General features: G+C 42.6%; 1 protein-coding gene across 2 annotated transcripts in view; it reads left to right on the plus strand.

Annotated features, from left to right (window-relative positions):
- MBD2 (methyl-CpG binding domain protein 2) overlaps nt 1–25,373 on the plus strand; it is a 170,118-nt gene that overhangs the window by 60,828 nt on the left and 83,917 nt on the right. For both annotated transcript variants that reach the window (XM_033934236.1, XM_033934245.1), the window contains exon 3: nt 8,016–8,153. In XM_033934236.1, coding sequence (XP_033790127.1) covers nt 8,016–8,153 — 138 coding nt within the window. The remainder of the gene's footprint in view (nt 1–8,015; nt 8,154–25,373) is intronic.

The raw sequence follows: 25,373 nt of genomic DNA on the forward strand, positions 1-25,373 counted from the left end.
AAGCTGTATGGCGCAGCAATGGAATGCTTATGTTCTGGAAAATTCCTCTACAGAGGTTTCCGATGTAGTATTTTGGGAAGTTAATAAGGCCATTCTGAGGGGGAAATTTATGGAATACACCGCTTGCAGGTGGCAGGCTCAAGACCATGCACTTGTGGACTTGGCTTCCCGCTTGGGAGTGGTGCGGGGGGACCTGATGAAAGCGGGTTCAACAGCAGCTAGGACCTTGTATTTGGACCTGCGTCACCAATTTAATGATTTGCTAGCCCAGAGAGCTCTTAGAGATATACAAATGTACAAATATCGCCTGCATCGATGGGGGAATAAAGCTGGGAAGCTGCTGGCCTCCTTGGTTAACCAGAAAGCCCCTAAATGACTTATCTCTAAGATTCAGGCCCCAGATGGAACTGCATTGACGGGGCTCACAGATATCCAACGGAGCTTTGTGGGATTTTACCAGCCTACATGATTGGGGGGCTTGTGACACAGTGCAGAGGGCTGTGTTTTTTCAGGACCTGCAGCTTCCAAGTTTGGACCAGGGTCAGCGAGATGTATTAAACGCGGATGTGCAAGTGGTGGAAATTCAGAGGGCCATTGGGGCGCTGAAACTTACTAAGACGCCTGGACCCAATGGGCTCGGCCCTGAATACTACAAGCTCTTAGAGATTCGGGTGGTGGGTCCTTTTCAGGCCCTGTGTAGGGCCTTGTTTGTGGGGCAGCTTCCCCCTCACCGACCGACTCATGCTTATGTTGTTGTCCTCCCGAAACCAGGTAGACCAGAAGATCAGCTGGGCTCTTACCGGCCCATTTCCCTGCTTAATCAGGATGCTTTTTCTACCAGTTTCCTGGTGGGTTTTTGATGTCTCCTGTGGTTTGGTTGCTTTGTTCACTGTACCTTCTTGTATGACCTTTCTGTATTGCTTCTGTGCATTGTTCCTTAATCTATATATATAAAATCGGAGGTATGTGTGTATGTATGTGTGTGTGTATGTGCCGCGATCACGCAAAAACGGCTTGACCGATTTGAACGAAACTTGGTATGCAGATCCCTCACTTCCTGGGTGATATGTTCTGGGGGTCTCGCGGCCTACCTGCACACGTGTGCGGAGCTACAAACAGAAAATCAGATTTCACCCATTCAAGTCAATGGAAAAAATGTAAAAAGCTGTGGGACCGATTTGAACGAAAATTGGTATGCAGATCCCTCACTACCTGGGGTGATATGTTCTGGGGGGTCTCGCGGCCCACCTGCACATGTGGGCGGAGCTACAAACAGAAAATCAGATTTCACCCATTCAAGTCAATGGAAAAAATGTAAAAAGCTGTGGGACCGATTTGAACGAAACTTGGTATGCAGATCCCTCACTACCTGGGGTGATATGTTCTGGGGGTCTCGCGGCCCACCTGCACACATGGGCGGAGCTACAAATAGAAAATCTGATTTCACCCATTCAAGTCAATGGAAAATATGTAAAAAGCTGTGGGACCGATTTGAACGAAACTTAGTATGCAGATCCCTCACTACCTGGGGTGATATGTTCGGGGGTCTCGCGGCCCACCTGCACACGTGGGCGGAGCTACAAACAGAAAATCTGATTTCACCCATTCAAGTCAATGGAAAAAATGTAAAAAGCTGTGGGATCTCCAGTTATTTTACTTAGCAACCTTGACCCACCAAAACTTTGCAATGGCACAAGGCTTTGTGTAAAGATGTTACTGGCCAATGTAATTGAAGCGACTATCTTAACCGGAAAGGGACAAGGTGAAACCGTATTTATCCCGCGGATACCACTTATTCCAACAGATCTTCCTTTTCAGTTTAAGAGATTGCAAATTCCAGTGAGACTTGCAGTGGATTTAAGATCCCCCTGTTTTTCCCATGGACAACTCTGTTGCTTGCTCAAGGGTGGGTTCACCCAAGAATGTATATGTTCTTGCTCCTGGAGGTGAAACTAAAAATGTTGTTTATAATCAAGTTTTGTGTTAGTTGTATTGTATTCATTTTGTCAAATATTTCACTTTATAATTTGAATATTGTACTTTTTATAAAGCTGTAAAAAAATAATTTCATTCACCACTATAAAGTATCTTTATTTGAATCCATTTACAGTGTTATTGCTATAATTAAATACCCGTGCAACGCCAGGGCATCAGCTAGTAAACACATAAAAAATTAAAAAAAAAAGAAATGTATGTGAAATGGAACCCTTTGCATCTGTCTTGGTGGAGGAGAATTCAAACGGTTAAGATGATGATTTTGCCTGTGGTTTGCTACCAAATGGGTATGTTGCCAGTTTATTTCCAGAGGTCCTTTTAAAAGAAATTAAATACAGTGGTACCTTGGTTTACGAGCATAATCCATTCCAGGATCATGCTCGTAATCCAAAATGCTTGTTTATCAAAGCAAAGTTCCCCATAGGCCTTAATGCAAACTCAGAAGATTCGTTCCACAATCAAAGTTTGCAATGGTGGCCTAGGGTGAATACCTACCTGCGGGTGCTGCAGCGATTCCAAAGTGGTGCCGTCCTTCCCTCGGGGTCCCCATGCAGCTGCCCTCTCACTTCGGCCGATGTCTCTGCCGTCAGTCAGCGCCTCCCGGCTCCCATCTAAGCCGGCCGCCATCCTGAATGAGCATGCGCGCAGCTTCACCTCTCCTATCCTAAGTCAGCCGCTGCCCCGACAAAACGCTCACCACCATTAGGCTTATATATTGCGTCAGAATATGTATTGGATCCTTCCTGAGCTCATGGAACCATCTCCCTGATTGGTTATATATAGAGTGGCAATTGATGTCCCCATTAAGATTGTTTCATATGTTGAGCATCCAGTTACCCAGATATGTTAAGGACAATAGTATTTTGTTTGATACCTGGAAAACCTTGAAATTTATTAACAAATTAAGTAGGATTCTCCATTGGAATATCTGTTATCAATCCTTATGGCTAAACTCCAAGATTCAAATTGGTGAGTCTAAGATTGTCTGGAAGCATTGGATGCAGGCAGACATATATATACTAGATGATGTAATATCAAATGGGAATATGTTTGATTTTTCACAACTGCAACAATCATTTGGTATTTCAAAATCTCAAAATTATAAGTGGTTGCAGTTGAAGCAAGCCATTCAGAAGGGGTTCCCTGATTGGCGAAACCTAAAAACTCATTATAGCTTGCAGGTCCTATGCTTCCAGACAGATTTCCTAGGACATCAGGCCGCCCGGTCATATAAATTATTATCTGAATTCTTGAATAATAAAACCAAAATCTATTCTTAGAGATATTTGGAGCATTGAGATAAAACAGCATATTTCTACGTCTCAATGGCCACAAATCTGGACTTGGAGGATGAGATGTACAGCATCAGCATCTATGAGACAAACATGGTTTTTCTTGTTACATAGATCTTTTTGGACCCCTGTTAGGTTATAAAAGTGAGACAGTTCTAAATCTAATAGATGCTGGCATTGGAACACTGGATCATCTGTTGTTCTATTGTCCTCTGATACTCAGCTTTTGGAAGTCAATATGGGGACAGATTAATGTTATACTCGAGTCATCAATTCCATTGACATATGACGTAGTCATATGTGGAACATTATTGCATATTAAGCCCCCCATGGACTGCTATAAATGCCAGCTTTTTCTGATTATGACAAGAATAGCCATGTAGATGGTAACTCGTAATTGGAAAAATTATGATCGCCTCAATTTTCCTTTTGGGTGGGCGAATTTATGCTCCAGCTAAAGGTATGAAAAAATAAATGCTGACATGTTGGGGGCATAGTAATTTATTTAAATTGGTTTGAGGACCGTTGACTTCTTTTATTACTTCATTATAGTTGTCTTTTGTCTTTAATTTTTGTCTATTCCCACACATCCAGGGAAGGGGGGGTGGTATTTTTATCTTAATTTTAACCTTTTGAGTATATACATCTAGGGTGGGTGGGAGGAAGATGGGATTACATTACTATTTTAAATAGGGAAATGTTATTGAAAGAATCTATGTATTTGTGTTTTATTGATTAGTCATTGGGTGGGTGGGGGGGGGGATAAAACGGTTGCTCATGTATGTTTGTAAGTTGAAAGTGTTTTTCTTGATTTACTATATGTTTATGTACTTTTTGTGTTGCACTGTCAATATTTGGAAAATCAATAAAGAATTTAAATTAAAAAAAAGAATTTTACTATATTTTTAAAAATTACACACTAGAATAGATGACATGTACGTCACGTACACAAATCTGTGAATGTTATAGGCATCTGTGTGCGTAAGGATACAACTGCACAGACAAGCATCATTCTTTGACATGATTGGTCCTTGAAAACTAACAGCAAGTCATTTTAGTTTTATTTTTTATGCAATATAGTGGTTATCCTAACCTGAGCAACAAAGCAATCGAGGCTTTGTTACCGTTTGAATCTGCTTATCACTGTGACCTTGGATTTTCAGCTCTTGACAGAAATTAAATCGAAAAAAAATTGAACAGCTGCAGATGGTGGATGATGAAATGCGTGTTTGCATGTTGACTATTGAGCCGCGTTTTGAGTTAATTTGCACTCAAAAACAAGGACATCCATCGCATTGATTAGCAATTCTATTATATCTACTTTAGTTTCACTGTTGTTACAATTACCACCCATACGTAGCTTAGAGTAATTTAAATATATAGCCCTCAAATTTAATTTTTTGTTGGTTTTGCAATTTTATAATTTCAATTATAATGTGCTGCAAAAAACATTTGCTCCGATTACTGCGCCAGATCTAAATATGTTTGAGAGACACTAGTCTAGATAGTGCTGGGGTAGAGTACAGGTGTTCAGCAAAGGCTGTCCTAAAGTAAACCATATACAGTGGTACCTTGGATTACGAGCATAATCCGTTCCAGGAGCATGCTCGTAATCCAAAATGCTCGTTTATCAAAGCGAGTTTCCCCATAGGAAATAATGGAAACTCGCTTTGATAGGTTCCCACCCTCCACCCCCCCACTCCCCCGAGGCCAGCAGCGCTGCTCCCCCCCCCCCACGTGAAACGGCATTGCTCCCCCCGAAGGCCCCCGCTAACCGGCACCCTTCCCCCCGTGATCCGGCACCCCCCCCCCCCGCCGCCATCAGGCACCCCCCCGCCGCGACTTGAGGTCCCCCAACCCACCCGAACCCTCTTCTTATTTCAGTGTAGCCTCTGCACCAGCATGTCTCTCGAGAGACAGGAGGCAGATCATCGGGCATTGGCAGGACATGCTGGTGCCGGTGCAGAGGCTACACTGAAGTAAGAAGAGGATTCGGGTGGGTTGGGGGACCTCAGGTCACGGAAGGGGGGTGCCTGATGGCGGCGAGGAGGTTGCTGGATCGCGGGGGGAGGGTGCCAGTTAGCGGGGGGGGTGCTCGCAAATCGAGGGACGCTTGGTTTCCGAGGCGCCGATTTTGCAAATGTTTTGCTCGTCTTGCAAAACACTCGCAAACCGGTGCACTCGTAAACCGAGGTACCACTGTATTTCATTCTGCTGCTTCTACAGATAGCAGCGCTGACTGAATACATGAGAAACATGTGATTGTTAAATTGATAAATTTAACCAATATATATATATTGGTTAAATTTATCAATCACAGGTAACAATTTCCTGCTGTAGCTGGTGCAAGCAGTCATAACTATTGTCTGCTGGCTAAGATCTAACCTTAAACAGGTAATGGCTGCAGCGGCTGCAATGGCAGTGGGAGAGGGTAATTTGAAAGACTGAATGGCCTAGCTGCCTGGACGAGAGAGGGAGACAACTAGATTGCCAGTCACTGGGGGTGGGGGCCGCACAGCTGAGTCTTCTTACTTGACTATAAGCCAAGACCCCAATTTTTGGACCCAAAAATCTCAGTTTATAGTCAAGTATATTTGGTAGTTAATTTTCATTTGGTTATTTGACTCCTGTGTTGGAGTGGCTGGATAAAACAAGAGCTCTGGAGCCACAGACTCTTAGCTTGCTCTCATGTGTGACTTGCTTGACAGTTTTACACTGTGTTCCTTTAGCAACTCGACAGTCACAGTGACAAGGACAAATCAAGATCAGATATGCATATATAGCATCATATGAAACCTTATGCTATGAGTTTATCTTGTTGGGCAGACTTGGATGGACTATATGTTACTACTATGCTTTTACATACAAGCAGCAGCGAGACCTACCGCAACCACCAAGAGCCCACAGACCCGATCCTGCCAGGAGTGTGAACTCCTCCCCCTGCAGTCCATTGGAGAGATCAATCTGCCTGCTTTTAAATATCAGCAGCAGTGGAGATCAACTGCTTTTACACCTAAGCAGCAACGAGACCAGCCACAACCACCGAGAGCACACAGACCCGTTCCTACCAAGAGTGTGAACTCTTCCCCCCATGCAATCCGCTAAGAAGATCGACTGTCGGCTCCGGGCGGCTTTCCCGCAGAGGAGAGAATCCTGCATTCACCGTGGGCCTCATCTGGGGCAGCCTCCTTGGAGCGGCTGGGGCACGGGCAGTGTGTCTGGGAAGGGAATGCATGGATGGGAGAACATCGCAGGGGAGGAGACATAGGCATCCTGGGACTGTTTATTTTATTTTTATTTTTCCTTTAACTCTACTTTTCACTTCTCTATTACCCTCCAGGTACTTTAGTTAGATTGTGAGCCTTCGGGACAGTAAGGGAATTTTTCAAGTACCTTTCTTATTTCTAATCTTAATGTATATTTTCTGTAAACCGCTTAGAACCTAACGGATGTAGCGGTATATAAGAAATAAATTACATTACATTACATTACTATGTTGCTGTGTGACTAGTATCTTCCAGAGGAATGACAAAACTGACTATTAGTGGGCTTGTGGCTTTCTACAGACCAAGCAACTTATTGAGGCATGAGCTTTTGAGGATCAGAGTCCACTTTGTCAGTTGTCATAGGAAAATTCACAGCTTGTACCATTCAGTTAGTGTTTAGAAGTGCTGAGTTTAGTCTCCTGTTATCCCTCCATTCCAAAGCAGATTTTCCTGGCTGGTTCAAAGATCAAGAACCAAACCTGGAAATCAAATACAGGTCTCCAGCATAGCAGTAAATACTGCTGCCTGGCAGCCTGCCATTTCTTAATGCATACATTCCTCATTGTATCTTGCTTTTCATCAAGATATCTTTAAAGCAAACATTCAAATACTGGCAGAAGGGAGGTGTTCTGCAATTTTCTTTCCAGGAAAAAGAAGCTGACACACAAAGGATTTTCCAGCACATAAACTGTGACCAATAATAAAATATATTTTTTTAATGCTTTACTGTGTAATCACAGCACAGGACAATGTAAACATACACAGGTCAATTAGGGAGAAAAATGCATGATCAACCCAAGTCATATAAGGTCCCTGTACTAAGCTGTATTAGGTACTAAGATATGCTTAATGCAACACAATATGAACTACCATGGGATAGCTATAGTGTACCCAGTAGTTTCTGAATGTGTATGAACTAACTGCATGCTATATCATATTTTTGTATTTTTTTAGGGAGTTTGTCAGAGGCAGAGCCTGGCCATTCCCTGCGCTGATCATTTAGTGCATCTATATTACTGCAAATTAACTGGTTAGCAGATGGATAATGCAGGAGCCCTACAAAATAGGTGGCAATGAGTGTTCCTGTGAAAAATGTGAACAATGGCTGCGTGCTAATGGCAACATTTAGCTTATGGCCATTAATGCAAAAAAATAGACAAAAACATTTTATGGCTGTGGTAAAAATGACCTTAGCGTGTGTGTGAAAGACCCATGTAAGTACATACTAAAGCCAATTTTTATTGCAGCTTAGTAGAAGAATCCCATAGATAAGTAGCTGAGAGAATTGTTGAAACAAAATGCACAAGAAATAGATTATTCCTCAGAGTGGCTGCACTAGCAGCAAAATAGCAAAGCACATTTTTATATTTCCTATGCATAAAACAGGTAATGTTTTGAATTGGATAGAATGCCACTTTTCTAATGTTTCCTGCTGAGATACATTTTTTGTTGTTGCTTACAGGGTAAACCAGACTTGAATACAACATTACCCATCAGGCAAACTGCATCTATTTTCAAACAGCCAGTAACCAAAGTTACCAATCATCCCAGTAACAAAGTGAAATCAGATCCCCAGCGAGTGAATGAACAGCCACGTCAGGTATGAATTTGGTTATTTATGTTTTTCCCCCTTACATTTCGCTCTTTAGACCTGCTCTATACTTGGTTATTTCGTTCTTTTTTGTTCGGCAGCACTTGTAACTTCTCTTAACTAAGGGAAGTAGTTATCAACGTTGGGATGATTTTACCACACATTCATGCTATTTTAGCATAGGCCCCATTAATGATGGCCCACATTGATTACTTCTTCCCTAAATGTGCAGGATACCTGTGGTTTGATCCACTATGTGCAAAACTTGTTGTATGCATTCATGCTGGATAGCAAAAAAACATGACTGCTTGGATCACCGTTATATCATGGTATATGATGCTTGCTTGTTTCATACAATAATCCCTGGGTCAATATGCATTCAGCGGCATTCAGTGTTTTGATGCCACCAGTGTTATGTCCAGATATTCAATGCTGGGTGCTGTATGGGCTCTGAAACTGAATGTCTAGTTTTGCGGAGTTGGCAGAATCAGTACTTGGCTGATTAAATCCAATATCCTGCACTTAACTGGCTATGGATTACCGCATATAGGACAGCTTTTTATGTGGTCCTGTTTGTACGGTGACCTTGGCCAGTTAAGTGCTGAATAGCAGCACTTACAACATAAGAACAGCCATACTGGGTCAGATGATGCACAGCATTATTTGTTAGAACAAAAGAACATAAGAATAGCCGTACTGGGTCAGACGAATGGCCCATCTAGCCCAGGTTCCTGTTTCAACAGAGGTCAGTCCAGGCCACAATACATGGCAGAAACCCAGATAGTAGCAACATTTCAGGCTACCGATCCAGGGCAAGCAGTTGCTTTCCCCATGTCTGTCTTAATAGCAGACTGTGGACTTTTTTTTTCCAAGAACTTGTCCAAACCTTTCTTAAACCTAGCTGTGCTAACCACTGTAACCACCTCCTCTGGCAAAGAGTTCAGAACTTAACTACCGTATTTTTCACTCCATAAGACACATCTGACCATAAGACGCACTCTAGATTTAGAGGAGGAAAACAAGAAAAAAAACATTCTGAACCAAATTCTCCCTGCCAACCTCACACTCCTTGCCAGGCTCTGTACCCTTTCCCCCCTCTGGTGGTCTAGTGGTAGGCTGGGACAGGGTACAGGGCATGTAGGCAACCTCCCAGGCAGGCATTCCCCCTCCCAGGCAAACCCCCCAAGCAGGCAAGAAAGCAGGCCTCCCCCCTCCAAGGCAGCCCCCCAGGTAGGCAGGCCTCCCCCCTCCCAGGCTTCCACCCAGGCAGGCAAGCTTCCCCCTCCCTGGCAGCTCCCCCAGGCAGGCAGGCCTCCCTCTTCTGGTAGCCCCCCCCCCAGGCAAGCAAGCAAGCAGGCCTCCTCCCAGGCAGGCAGGCAGGCCTGCCTTCCCCCTCCAGGCCTCCCTGCAGGCAAGCAGGCCCAGCCTCTCCCTGCTCCCTCCCTAATTCGGCAGGGCAGACCCCAGCCCCTTCCCCTCTTACCTTTTTTTCCATTTTGGCACCCTCTCTCATTGGACGCGGTTGCCTCCGAGTCATCTTCTTTTCCCTTGCAGCTCAGCGGTGCACATGGCTGGCTGCCTGCCTGGTCCCGTGCCGCTTCCCGCGAGAGCTCAGTTCTCACGGGAAGTGGTGCGGGATTGGGCAGGCAGCCCTGTGTGCCGCTCTGCTGCAAGGGAAAAGAAGAGGACTTGGAGGCAGCCACGTCAGCTGTCACTGCTTGTTGGGAACCAGGCATGCAGCTTTGTCTAGCGAGGGAGGGCACCAGAATGAAAAAAAAGTAACGGGGGTGTTTGGGTTGGGTATTCACTCCATAAGACGCACTCTTATTTCCACCCCCTTTTTAGGGGTGGAAAAAGTGTGTCTTATGGAGTGAAAAATATGGTGTTTAAGTTAAAAAAATATTTTCTCCTATTTGTTTTAAACGTATTCCCATGTAATTTAATTGAGTGTGTTGTACTTTTGAAAGGGTGAAAAATCGATTCATTCTTACCTGTTCTACACCACTCAGGATTTTGTAGACCACAATCATATCTAATCTAATCTTTGGTTTATATACCGGGTCATCTCCCAGTGGAGCTCGACTGAGTTCACATGTAATTAAGACTAGAGTGCATAGCAGAAAACATAGGAGAAGGAAGAACTAATTAAAAACTAAAGTACATAATAAAAGCAAAAAGAAAAACAACTATAATATTATCATTTCATTGAGACTGTAGATAAACCATTTAAAAATTGTGAGAACAACCATCTCTTTTCCAAGCTGAAGAGTCCCAACATTTTAGTCTTTCCTTATATGAGAGGAGTTCTAACCCCTTTATCATTTTGGTTGTTCTTCTGTAAACCTTTTTTAATTCCACTATATCTTTTTTGAGATATGGTGACTAAAACTGTGCGAAATGCTCAAGGTGAGGACGCACCATGGAGTGATACATTTAACCGGCTAAATGCCGGTTCTTCCTCCGGAATACCCCCAAAATAGCCAATGTGTAGTTCAGCTCTAAGTGGTTATTTTCAATGGCACTAACCAGTGCCATTGAAAATGAATGAGTGGTTAGCTCTGAACAGGCAATGTAACTGGCCAGAAGCTGCTTCTGGTCAGTCATTTTGAATACTGACCTGCCTTTGTTTCTAGGACATGTTCCCAGCCTTTCAGATAGGTACAATCTCTCTGATAAATGCATTATGATAAAGATTGTAGTGGTGAGCTCACCATATCCATCATCGTCATCTTGCTCTCCAATTACCTGAACTTTTTTGAATGGCTAATTTGTTTTGATGGATTGCTACTAGTACATATGCTCCTGTCTTATTTACTGTGTTTGCTGTAAGTTTACAAGTAGTACCCTGCTCAGTGGCCCATTTTTCATTACACCACAAAATATGATTTCAAATAAAGCAAACCCCTTTCAACATTTTCAGCATGCACAAACCCATCACACTGCACACCCATTTATTACTCTGCTATAAACAACATTAATAATTATGCACTGCTGAACACATAATTTATTAGGCCACTTCCATATGACGGAGCATTCATCATAGCTAAATATCGAAAGTCTATAGTTTCAAAAACAGCACTTTAGCAGTGAAGAAGAGTTATACACAGCTTCTAGTCTGCCTGCAATGGAGGCCTTCATTGGAAAGATAGTGATGCATTGCAGATTACCAGCTTTAGGATTCCTTTGACCATCACAGCCTGATGTTTGGCGTGATGCTAATATATGTTCTGTTACGTCCCTTCTGGATTCCATATACTAGATGTTCATTCCCAACCCGCAGTCTAGGAGTTACAGAAATCCAACACTTTTCTGAGCACATGTTTCTCCCTCTTAGACTGAGAGCTTATCATAATGTTAGATTCACTGATAATGCCTGCCTCATCCATTGCTTCATTCCAAAGAGAGCCTTCTTTTGGAGTTCATAAGTTATAAAATGCATGGGCAATATATCAAGATGCACTTGGAAATTATTTTCAATCAGGCCAGTGGCACCCAATAAAATTTATTTATTTTCTATTTATAGCCTCCTTTTACTAAGCTGCACTAAGGAAATTAGCACATGGATGAACGTAGCTGACAATAGCCACGCGCTAATCAGCAAATTAGTGCATCTATAAATAGTATGTGATGGGGCTTGTTCATGATAGTGCTGCTCTATTGTTATTGACGCGTTGAGCAGCACATCAGTCAAAACCTAGGCCTAATCTTCTTGAGATGGAGCACTGATATTGGTGGCTCAAAGACAGTGTAGTTTACAGAGCAACTGTTTGGGGTTTTGGATGTAGGCAAAGTGCTTTGTATGCCAGAAGTGTCCTCAGAGTTTCCTAGGTCCATTTTCCAGCAGGCTTCAATTAAGAGTTTACAGTGTCACCTATTGGTAAATGTTTGCTACTGCCTAAATGGTTATTGCTGTGTCCTACATACATGCAGACTCAGGTTCAAGTCCCACTTCAGGTTCCACAAACCCAACTTACATGTATCCAACCCATCCACTAATCACGAGTCACCAACGGATACAAAAATGACTCGCTTGCAGTTTGGGAATGGTTCACAACAGCCATAGAGAATTCATGTCTGAAATATTTATACCAGTCTATTTCAGAGTTGTTCTGAAATATTTTTCCATCAGGTATACTCACTCAAAATCATTTTGGAATCATTCCTGTGCTATTAGCTGTCCCATGTGTTTTAGTTGGGGTGTTGGGATAGAGGTATATTTGGGAAGAAGAGGTGAGGTTATATACGAGGGTAGCAAGTGCAATGAAATAGTTATTGCTTTAACATTCCTCTTCCTCCAAATGGGGAGGTTATTGATGCAGCTTAGGGGAGACTCTCAAAGTGCACAAGCCATGCACAGCAGAACCCCACCAATGATAATTCAGCAAAATATCAGAAAGAAAGTCTAAACTGTGCCAGCTGGAATAACTGTGTATGCATATGTCAGTTTAATGCTGGACTTGGAACTGCAAAGTCCAAGTGTGCAGCATATTGCATGCTCTGGGAAATAAGGAGATGCTGAGATCAGGGCAGCTACTGAATAAGAAGCTGAATACAACTCAGGTCAGGTACAATCCTGGTCACATAGGGGACTATGATAGTCGTATGTAATTAATCACATCTTTGGGGTAAAAGGGTAAAGGGCATCAGACATATAGGAAAAGCACAATACATGCTGTATTTTAAACAGGTACTTATTTTGTACCTGGCTTAATGAAGTATCAAGTTACTTGGCCAGAGTCACAAGGAGCTGCAGTGGGAATTGAACTCACAATCTCAGGGGCTGAGGCAGCAGCTCTAACACTAGGCCACTCTTCTTGTGTCAGATAAACACAGCAGCATGGATGTTAATGTAGCATCTTTTATCACAAAGCATATCTGGAATGTGCGCAAAGTACATTTATGTGCCATCTTTCTGGAAGGGGTGCTTGCTGATGTGTCTCAAGAAAGGGCCTACAGCTTTCAACTCGGGCACAAAATGCATCAAGAGTTTGGTGCATATGTCGTGTCTTGGCACTTCTACTGCTGTTGTCAGTAAGCCCTGCCAGATGAATCTCCCATAATTTACACTTCCAGAATCTCTTGCACGATTTACACTTCCACAAAAGATGTCCAACTTGGTTATAATGTGTTGTCATGTATACTGCATGCCATGCGGCATCTGGATACTCTCTGTAGCACCTGCCCATGTTGTGAGGTTCCTTCTCTGATGGAGATGTATATGATGGTGTACTGCTGTTGACTGTAAGAGCCTGCAGATAGAGAAATGCTTACAACCATGTAAATCATGACATCTCAGCTTGGAGCTATACTATGACACATGGTTTACTACTAAATTTTGGAGTCAGGAAATGTACATTCTGCTTACACCGTTATGCACTGTGTAGAGAGAAGGGTTTTATTTATGTTGATGCCAGAGAGATATGGTTCCAGTAAGTATATTCCCTTCGCCAAAATTTAGATCAGTCACTATTTCCTGATCCCTCACGTCACAGCTTGCTTTGCTTGGAGGACACCAGCCTCAGCATGATATCGTGATGACCTGGTACCTCTGCAAACAACATTGTATGGTGCAGGGCAAAGAGGTGCGACTGTGCAGACTGTGAAATCTCTGCGCCTACATCTGATCCTCCATTGGAAGATGTAGCTGCAAGATCAGTGGGAGGTAGGGAGAGTTCATTAGCCGATATCTCCATCCCTACCGATGACCCCAAAGCTCATGAATGGTGCAACTGACCATATTTTTAGGCAGCTGTACAGTCAAACCACATAGGCTTACATACCAGGAGTGTGGCCCTCTCTAAGTAGACCCTGCCTTTAACCTCTACACTGACCCAGGGAACATACATACTGATCCACAGTCTACATCACCATAGGCCCTGGAGAATTTGGAAGATATCTGCGAGTAGTGTAACTTTGACCTGATAATGGAAAAAAGTTATGAAGTGGACAGCTTTGTAACAAGCCAAATTGCAGTAATATATGATAACACCTGCTGCATTTTCAGGTATGCAAGGCATCTTCTCCACAACCCACACCCTTTGTGAGTGGTGCTAAATCATGACACACACAATTCAAGAACCTTTCCCTCCATATCTACCACACCTTCACCACTCAGACCACCAAGTACTGTAGGATAATGCTATCAATACATAGAGTAGGAAACATTTATGAACCTTAAAGGGTCCCTGAGATATCCTGAAGATAGGCCCTTCCACTGGTGACAGCATGTGTACCCTGGGCAGTCAGGATGCCCATTAGGCATCACACAGACATTCTCTGTAACATGTGACACTTGGAAAAGGTGGTTGAAAGAACATCAGTGATCCCTAGGCCCTCTAGGCAATCAGGAAACATTAGGGAGACTGTGTGTGTGACCCTGTGAGGTACATACCTTTGGTATGGAGGCTCTGGTTCAGGTTATATCCATGCTTATCAATCTTCTACAATTGGAGTAATAGAATTGTAAGAATCTTGGGAGACAACATGCTGAAACAGGAGATAGATGGGGTTAACTACATCATATTTTGAAACTGGCAGCTTTCTCTCCATTCTCAACCAGATAACTGTATAATCATATGATCAGGCAGTCAGACGGTAAAACTGACTCTAAGAGAATGGTGTATACTAACACTTCGGCTGGTGGGTGAGACAAGGCCAGTGTTTGAGGAACTTCTCTTGGAAACCAATGGCTGCAAGAGGCAAAGGTTGCTAAGGATTTTCAGCACATTTCTTTCGGCCCAAGACTCATTTCTACTATGTGAGAAATGTGAGGTATCTTAGTGTTTAGGTCTAGATTATGTTGATGACCTCCATTCCTATCTGTAGCTTAGCTGATCCCCTCACCCTCTACTACATACAGAAGGTAGCATTACAGTGTGTCAGGATCTGTGGTATTTGACAGGAATGGCAAATTTTGGGACATTGTATAAATATTCAGTACATAGTGTGCCATGATGGATGTGGATAGGGAGTTGTGGATGGGCCAGAGGCAGAAGAGCAATCCAGATATGCATTTCTACATGTCTATTTTGTTGTGTGAGTGCTGTGTCCTAGCTAATACTGTTCTCATTTATACCTGACTGTGTAGGTCAAGGTAAGGCCAACATCAATCTTGTAATTTTTTGACCAGAAGCCAAAGGCAGAATACAGTAGTATAAGGTAAACATATTTGAAATGGTTCAACATGGATTTACTCATGTGTGTGCAGGAGAATGTCAGTGATATTTGTGTCAGACATATGTGTTGGTGTTTGTCGTCAGAAGGGATCTTATACCTGTAGAGGCTGGGAAATTAAAAGCTGACGGACAGTACAAATCATACACTGACACTACCATTGTGTGGTGTGTGGACCAGTCTCCCAATATAGAGCGGTCACTGTGGCAAGATACCTCAGCTGAGGGAATGCAGCTACATACAATATTCAAAGTTGCCAGCTTAGAGCAATCACTGTATGGATACATCTGAACAACAATGAGTGGTCACACTGGACAACAAAGTTTTTGCTTCTTCAACACTTTCAGGTGTATCTTACAGATTTCTGGCTGCTGATCATGAAAATCACATTTAAAATTACATATCACATACTGTTTTAACAAAAAAGTACATTTTTACAATTTCTTGTTATACTTTCAGCCTAATGCAGTTAATTCTTAGCCTAATTCTTAATAAAGGCCTATTGCTCACATTATACCTTGCTAGATATAGTGTGGGCATGTCCAGGCATACATTCAGGGCAGGTTGCATAACGTCCATGGAAATGATGCAGTCTGGGCATGCTTGTACATAGGCTTGATGGATGCTGCCTGAAAAGGCTATATAAAAGCAGTTTGCCTACAGGAATAATTTTCATTATGTGTCTTTCAGTTCGGGTGTATTTTAATGCTTCAATTCATAGTATTGTCTATGTAAGTAACTTAATTAGTAAGCCAGTTAATTATTAATTGCTATAGGATAATTTGTGATAGCGAAAATGTCTCACCGATGTCACATCAGCTGTGATACATTCTGCTACATTTGTGGCGAGTACACGCTTAAGCCTCAAAGACACACCATGACTCGACTTGTTGAAAAAGCATATGAGCAGTACTTCGGTTGCAAAATTGGTGATCAAGACAAACCATGGGCTCCTCACATTTGTTGTTCAAGATGTGCTGTCAATTAGAGAATGACACGGGGAAAAAATCTGTCCCCGTCACCGCCCCGTCCCCAGCCCACCATCCTCTGCACCGCCCCGTCACCGCCATTCCCTTCACCGTCCTGTCACCATCACCGCCATCCCTTTCACCGCCCCGTCACCGCCACTGCCATCCCATTCACTGCCCTGTCACCATCCCCGCAGCATCCATATAAGCCTCAGTACTGCAATATTTAGCTTATTCCTTCCTTATAAATCAAAGTTCTGGCTGCTGAACTAGAGAAAGAGATGTTCAGCTGGCAGGGCTTTGTTTATAAATTTTTATCAACACAACTAACATACTACTTTATCCTAAAGCAAAAAATAAATAAATAAATATAATTTTTTTTTCTACCTTTGTTGTCTGGTTTCTACTTTCCACATCTTCTCATTCAATTCCTTCCATCCACTTCTCTCTGTGTCTTCCATTTGCTGTTACTGTGACTCTCCCTTCACCCTCCCCCAATTGGTCTAGCACCCATCTTCTTCCCTCCGCTCCCCCATAGTCTGGCATCTGTCTTGTTCCCTTCCAGCATCTTCTCCCCACTCTGTCTTCCACATTTCCCTTCAGGGTCTGTTCCTCTCCACCCTCCTTCAATGTCTGTTCTACTGCTTTCCACCACCACCCTTCCCTCCCTCCTTTACCTTTGAAAATCCAAAAATGTGTGTGTTAAATCCAAACCCCATCCCGACTCCACCCCCCAAAATGTCTCTGCTCATCATGAGTATTTTTATCCATATATCCATATATTTATAGGTGATTTTGAAAAAAGCCATTTCCATACACAAACCTGCAATTTATGTGCTTTTAAAATTACCCCCCTTCTATCCCCCAATGTATTTATCTTTGTTGCAAACCAAGCTAAGACTCACCAACATGACTTCAACTTAGCTTTAAATCAGCATTTTGCCCAAATTTCTAGAGGTGAAATTCTAGAGGTGTACTCCCAACAGCCCTCCATTCAGAACCTTTACTACAGGGCAGAGAATTAACCTTTCAGCAAAGAAACCACATCAGATACATTAAAGAACCACTATTTTCCACTGTGGCATTTTCAGATAACTGGAAGGACTCAACTGAGCCTCAAGCACTCCCCTGCCCTATATCTTAATGCTGCCTCACCTTAGTTTGCAGGCTTTCTTTTTTGGCGACCTGCACGCTTTCAAAGAGCCGCGCACACGTGGCAGCTCAGTGTTCAATCTTCTGCTCTGCTGACACTTCCTGTTTCCGGTTGCGTCAGAGCAGAAGATTGAACACTAAGCAGCCGCGCGTGCAGGTCGCCGAAAAAGAAAACCTGCAATTAAGGTGAGGTGAAAGGAGGGAGCTGGCTAAGATCTATCGGGCAGGCAGGGGCTGCGGGGACCGCGCGATCCTTGATGCCTCACTGCGGAGACAAGACCATTCACTGCTCCACGGGGTGGTGAATTGGCCTTGTCCCCGTCCCCGCAGCGACTGCTGTTTTTCTTTCCCCATTTCGACGGGTTACCCGCAGCTAAACGCGGCTAGCCGCGGGTCACCGCCACCGTGTCATTCTCTACTGTCAATCTTAGAGCTTGGCTTCAAGGTACTCTGAAGTCAATGCCATTTACTATCCCAATGATATGGTGAGTACAGAAAGATCACTTGAAAGACTTATTTTTGTCTGACAAATATATCTGGTTTCTCTGGTAAAAATAAGAAATCAATTGAATACCCAAATCTTCCTTCAGCCATGAGACCAGTCCCCTACCATGTACGTCTGGTGAGACTCATCTTATAACACAGTCAGAATGAAATGACCTAGTCATAGACTTAGGTTTGTCAAAAGCAAAAGCAGAATTATTGGGTTCAAGACTGCAGGTATTTGCTCTCTCAAAGTATGAAAATTTCTGTCTTTCGAAACTGCCAAGACAATTTAACAGATTGTTTTGCACAGGTTGAAAACCTCTATATCTGTACTGACATTGAAGGGTTGTTCACAGCTTTGGGTTGTACGCATGACCCACAGGAATGGCATCTTTTTATTGATTCATCAGTGTTAAGCCTCATAGCTATTTTGTTACATAATGGCAATATGTACCCATTGATACCTATTGGCTATGCTGCACACATGAAAGAAACATATGAAAACATGGAACTGATGTTAAAACATATCCAGTGCACAACGTACACTGCGGTGATCTTAAAGTAGTAGCTCTGCTACTTGGAATGCAGCTTGGATATACCAAGTAGAGAATGACACAGGGACAAATTTTTCCCTGTCCCCACAGGAACTCAGTTTCCCCGTCCTTTTCAGTTTTGTTGCTGTCCCTGCCCCATTCCTGTAAGCTCTGCCTTAACTGCACAAGCCTCGAACACTTATGATTTTAAAGTGTTTGAGACTTGTGCTGATGAGGATGGAGCTTGCAGGAATGGAGCAGGGACAGGAAACGAACTTGACGGGATGAGAAAATGAGTTCCCACAGGGATGGGGAAAAATTTGTCCCCTTGTCAATCTCTAATACCAAGTACTCTTGTTTTATTTGTGAATGGGACGGCCGTGCTAAGGAGTTACATTACATTCAAAAGAACTGGCCACTCTGTAAGAATTTGGTCCATGAACCACTTGTTGATCTGACAAAGATATTTTTGCCTCCTCTTCACGTAAGACTGGACTGATGAAAAATTTCATAAAAGCGATGAACAAGGAAGGCAAAGATATTTCCGAGAATAAATGATGCCAAGATTAAGGAAGGCATTTTTGTCTGTCCGCGGATCGGACACATCATCAATGATGAGAGATTTGAAGATCTGTTAGTTGGACCAGAGAAAATTGCCTGGAAAGCATTCAAGGACGTCGATAATTTTCATGGCAGTTACAGAGCATAGCATCAAACTCTGCTTGACAAACTTCTTAGAGTATACAAAACCATGAAGTGCAACATGCCACTGAAGGTGTACTTTCTACATTCACACTTGGACTTCTTCCCTGCAAATCAGTCAGCGTTGAACATGGCAAAAGGTTTCACCAGGACATTGCCACTATGGAAAAAAGATATTGAGGCAACTAGAATCTATCAGTGCTGGCTGTCTATTGTTGGACACTGCAACGAGATGCACCAGACACAGTACAAACGAAAATCAGCAGGAAAACACTTTTATCCATGATGAACTATCACAGCGTATCAGAAACTTTGAATCAGAAGTAGATGTAATTATTAAAGTAATTCTGAGGGTAGTCTGCGAAAAACAAAATATCAGGCTGGAAGTGACCAGATGTTAGGACAGTTTTGAGAAAGTGGAAGAGGAGGAAGTGAGTAGATTATTACATGTACGTAAACCAATTGTAGCATAAGGTGATTTGTGTTCACCAGCGGTATTGGGGAACTAGATAGTAGAATATGTCCCGTAACCACGCAAATGATGAATCTAATGTTGGAAGAGGAGGTGGTACCTGATATGTTAAAAACAACAACTGTCCAGCCCACAATTAAGGATGAAAAGTTAGGGATAGAAGAAATTAAGAATTTTCGACCAGTTGCTTCATTAACAGTGTTGAAGATCTTAGAGAAATTTGTAATACACAACTGGATAAATGCCTACAAATTAATAAGATCCTAGATCCTCATCAATATTCATTTTGAAAGCATCAGAGCACTGAGACATTACTAGTATTATTGCTTGATGAACTGCGATGTGCATTTGATCATGGAAAATATATTTCTGCCGCTTTTGACACTTTGGATCATGCTTAAAGATTGTGGATTTTGTGGGATAGGCTAGAGTCCCACAAGGATCAGCCCTTTCAGAAGTTCTCTTTAATTTATACCTTCTCTCTTTATGTAAGCAGCTGCAGAAACTTAAAGTATCATATAGATTGTATGCAGACTAAATACAATTCTTCTTTCCAATTGATAGATCATTAACGCAATCCATCAGATTGCTAAGTGAGATCATGGTTGAGATTAAGGAGTGGATGGATGTTAATAAGTTAATGTTAAATATTGCAAAAATGAAGGTAATGTGTCTCTCCAAAAATCCTGATATAAATATTTCAGCTTCTGGTACAGTATTGGACACAGTTGTGAATTTTTCATCTGATATTCAATACTTGGGTGTTATTATTGACTCACAATTATCCTTTAAAGGACACATTTAAGCAATAATAAAGAAGATATATTTCAAATTGCGGCTATTAAGTAATCTTCGATTGTATCTTTCTAGGAATGACTATAATCAAGTTCTTCAGGCAGTTGTGGTACCTAGTTGTGACTATTGTAATTTAGTACTTTTAGGTACCTCTTTGACAACTATGCATGCTCTGCAGCAGTGTTCTTCAATCTTTTTACACCCGTGGACCAGCAGAAATAAAAGAATTATTTTGTGGACCGGCAAACTACTAAGACTGAAATTTAAAAAAAACATTTCCGCCCCTGTCTTTGGAAGCTCGGTCCCCGCAAACCATCTGATCCCATCTGCACAAGCCGCAGTTATAATTTTATATTGAACGTATTTTATTAAAGTATAAAAATAAACAATATTCTGTACAATTGTTATTTTATAAATACGAATATACAGAGCAAGGACAAACAAAACCCCTGTCTCCCCTCCCCTTCACATATATCCCCTCTACTATCAAGAAAACTGAACAAGCCAAGTTATTACAGAATGCTACACAGAAATATCATGCTAACAGAATACTGCAGTCACACATGACAGGAATAGTGATAGGGGAGTGCCCCCTGGTCCGAGAGAGCCCTAAGCCAGCTGGAAGCTAAAGAAGTACTGCCTGGGCTTTGCAGTCCCCAGTTATATCTCTAGCAGGATATATATTTCAAATCTGATATATTCTAATGACAAAATAGAAATAAAATTATTTTTTTTCTACCTTTTGTTGTCTTTGGTTTCTGCTTTCATCTTCTTTTCACTCTTTTCCTTCCAGCGTCTGCCCTGTCTCTTCAATCCAGCATCTGCTCGTTCCATCCACTGTCTGCCCTCTCTCCCTTCCATATGTATCTGACTTCTTTCTATGCCCCTCTCCCCTTTCCAGCCAGCCTGTGCCTCCTCTCCTTTTTACATCATTCATTCTAGCTTTCTTCATTTTTATCTCTCCTACACCAGATGTAGCATCTTTATCCCTCTCTCATTTCTCTGCTGACCCCCTTTCCAGCATCAATCTCTCTCTACTTTCTCATTCCTCTCTCTCCCCTTCCCTCATCTGATCTCTCCATTCCACCCTGACCCCCTTCCCCTCTTGTAATCTCCCTACCAGCAGTTTCCTTCCTTTTTTTCCTTCTCCCTTCTCCCCCTATCCAACAGTAACTCTCTTCCCATCCCTTCCTCTCTTCCTCTCCCAGCAGCATCTCTCCTTCTATCTCCTTCCAGGTCCAGTAGCAGCTCTCCCTTTATTCATCAGCTTCCCAGCCTCCAACAGTGGCTTCCTCCCCTTCCAGCAACTCTCAGTACTTGCCTGCAGCAGCGATTTACTTAGGCAGCCTTGGGTCCGTTGCCGCCTCTGAGGAAAGAGGAAGTTGCCGGTGAATCACTGCCCTGGCAAGTACGAGAGCTGCTGGGAGGGGAGACAGCCACTTTCGAAGGCTCCCCATGATCTTGCTCCCGCGCACGATGACCATCTCCCTTCTACCTGTACCTGCAGCTCTCTCCCATCAACCTGAACCTTCCCCGCAGCTCTCTTCGGCGACTCGGCAGGGGCGGCGATCAAGACAGGCTGCCAACGTCGGGACCTTCCCTATGTGAGTCCTGCCTATTTTGTTTCAACTTTCTGTTTCCGAATAGGCGAGACTCACAGAGGGAAGGCCTCGACATCGGCAGCCTGTCTTGATCGCCCGAGGCTGGATGGAACAGCAGCCTTCCGCCAACACTACCGCAGTCGGCAGGAAATTTAACCGCCGACTTGATCTTGCCGGCCCTGCGCAGACCAGCAGGAATTTTCTGCGGACCGGCAGTTGAAGAACAGTGTTCTACAGGTTACCCAAAATTACATCATTCGTGCCCTATTTGGGTTGGCAATAGGTGACCATGTATCAGAATATTATATTGCACTCTATTGGCTTAAAATGAAATGTAGAGTGCAACATAAATTGCTGTTATTAATTTACTTGTGTGTACACCAGCTCGCGCCCAAACATTTGATTGATAGAATCTTGCTTTATGTCCCACATCAGAAGTTGCGTTCTGGAGGACACACTGAATTATTTATACCAACAAGGAAAGAATTAAAACTGCAAACAACTAGAGCAGGTGTTTTTTTGTTTTGTTTTTTTGTGCACATGTCCTGCAGAATGGAATAAACTCCCGGCCTATATAAAACAGCAAGGGGGATCTGTGTACTTTTAAAAGACTGGTAAAATGAAATATGGTGATTGAAAAGTTAGTTATTCTGCAGAGGAAAAATGGATATTATAGTCCAAGGATGATGTGTTTTATTGTTTGATTTTATATTTGTGCTTGTCATATTTATTATGTATGTGATTTTGTAATCCATCTTGTTAAAGGCGGACTATAAATTTAAAAAAAACAACAACTAAGGGGAGTGGCCAAGATAGCGGCGCCAGTCTGGTAGCATTAACAATGCTCTGGTAGCTGTGGAGGTTGCGCGCTGCCCAACCGAGAAAATGAAAAACTTTTTCTGCTAAGATGCCACTTATGAAAAGGAAGGGTAGTGTGAGGGTGCCTACCTCCTTAACCCCTTCGTCTGCCATTACACAGTGCACACTAGAGCATTACCTGCCAGCAGTTTGCTCTGGAACGGGTGATTTGACTTCCTCTGCTAGACTGAGTAGAGAAGGCATGTTCTTGCTGGGACAGGAGACCTCGCTCTCGCCTGCACCGGATGTCCCGCCTCCCTGTCCGGCTGAGGCAGCTGCCCTGGAAGTGGAAGGAAGAGGAGCCGAGAGTGCACCCGATCCAACCATGGAGGAAGGATTCACGTCAGATGAGCTTCTGCCGATGCAGACCAGCATTGGGGAGTTTTCCCCTGTCAGAGAGGACACTTTAGTTGCAATCTTCAAGACGCTCCAGAAATTGGATATCGCTACAATGAAGACAGCTGAAGAGGTAAAGGCTCTTAGAGCCAAATTGGACAATATAACTAAGGGCTCCTTTTACTAAGCCGTGATAGCGTTTTTAGCGCACGCAGAATTGCCACACGTGCTAAACCCACGCTACGCAGCTAGAACTAATGCCAACTCAATGCTGGCATTAGCGTCTAGCGCGCGCTATCACAGCTTAGTAAAAGGAGCCCTAAAACTTTTGAACAGTCATATTGAAACTAAAAATTTAATTGGAAAACTACAAAATGAGGTCCAATCAATACAAGCTTATAAAACTGCTGCAATAAAGGATAGCGAATTGTTATATCGGAAAATAGAGAATATTGAAAACTACAATCATAGGCTGAATGTGAGAATTTCTGAACTTCCCTAAGTTTCCAGGAATTTCTCCTTATGAAATGTTAAAAAAATATGCGTTAGAAGTTTTGAGAAATTCCTCAGAATTTATTCCCCCATTAAATAAGATTTATTATCTCCCACTGTCCGCAAAAAAAGTCCCAGGAGGTTATGAAAGGGGAAAATATGCAATCTTCACAAATAGATGTTAAAAATATATCCGCTATCCTAGAGGAATCCATTTCTGATTCAACATTGAGAACAACATTATTTATATCCTTCGTATTTCAACAAGACTTGGACTCATTTATAAAGTTATACTTTAAGTTTTCTAAAAAATTTGTTTTATGGCAAGAGAATTTGGGCATAATTAGATGTAACAAAGGTAACTCAGGAAAGAAAGAAACAGTTTTTCTCTCTAAGACAAGAAGTAATATCCCTGGGAGCATCTTTCTTATTAGCTTACCCTGTAAGTGTATTGTGAAGTATGCCCAAATTAAATACGTATTTTTTCTTCCTGACCATTTAAAATCCTTTCTGGAGCTGAAAAAGATAGCCTGAAGTTGACACAGTGAATTATAAGAAAGCAAACTTTTCTTTAATAATTTGCCTTATTGTGTAAGGAATTTACTTCTCATATATTCTTGCCTTAAACTCCCCTCTGTTATGTTGTGGTCTAAGGAAGGATATACAATTATTCCACTTTTCATTTTTGTTTAAAATGATAAATTGGTAAATTTTATTTTTGCTGTATTTCTCTCACAAGAAGTTTTATTTTCTTGTACTCGTTGTTGAAAATTATAAATAAATAAATAAAAACCAACAACTATGAACTCTGATTAGCATTCCAGCTTTAACAGGCAGCAGTTGGGGGTTCAAAGCCCAGGAGGTCACAGAATACAGGCTCTGTGTCTCTCAAAAAAATTGTAAATAAGGAGGAATCCAGATGACTGGACTATTTACACATGCTGTGTGTGATGATTAACCCACAGCATTGATCTTACTGCCTGGACTATTGCTGTATATATTGCAGGTACTTTGCTATACATGTGCTCTTGTGCATTACATTAGGTATGCACCTTCATGCACAGCGCATTATGTATGCCTGTACACCCACTGTTTGTGACCCCCCCTCCCCCCACTAATGACATCACTTCCACTTCTTTTACCTCGTGCCATTTTGCCAGGATGCCTCCTAAAAGTAGATAACCTTGGTTCAGGCCTGCTGACCTGCGCCTCCTGACTCAGCTAACAGTTCAGCATCAGAGCGTGCTGTTTCCAGGATCCTCTTCTGCATTTGATGTGGAACTTTATAACCAACGATGGGAGCGAGTCTGCAAGTGCTACAACTGCCAGGCACCATTTCCCAGAGAGGTAGGTATACATTGCCACACAACATTCACGCCTCATCTCAACAAAAATACTGCCATAATGTTCATGGAGGCCATGCAAGTACATACAGGGGCTCTGTCAAATAGCAAAGGCACATATACTCACCAGTGACTCATAACATCAGCTTTCGAGGAGCTATGTACACTTCTATATGCAGCTTCAAATACACTCTGGCTCCAGGATGGCCACACCACTTGCCAAATAGCCTTGTGTCTATGGCCCTTTCACACTGTGTTCTCAGATGTGCTCCTTGGAAAACATCACAAATGAGATCGCTGCCCTGCTGCCCAAACCCC

This window comes from Geotrypetes seraphini, chromosome 1, assembly GCF_902459505.1.
Source record: "Geotrypetes seraphini chromosome 1, aGeoSer1.1, whole genome shotgun sequence".
NCBI classification, from domain to species: domain Eukaryota; kingdom Metazoa; phylum Chordata; class Amphibia; order Gymnophiona; family Dermophiidae; genus Geotrypetes; species Geotrypetes seraphini.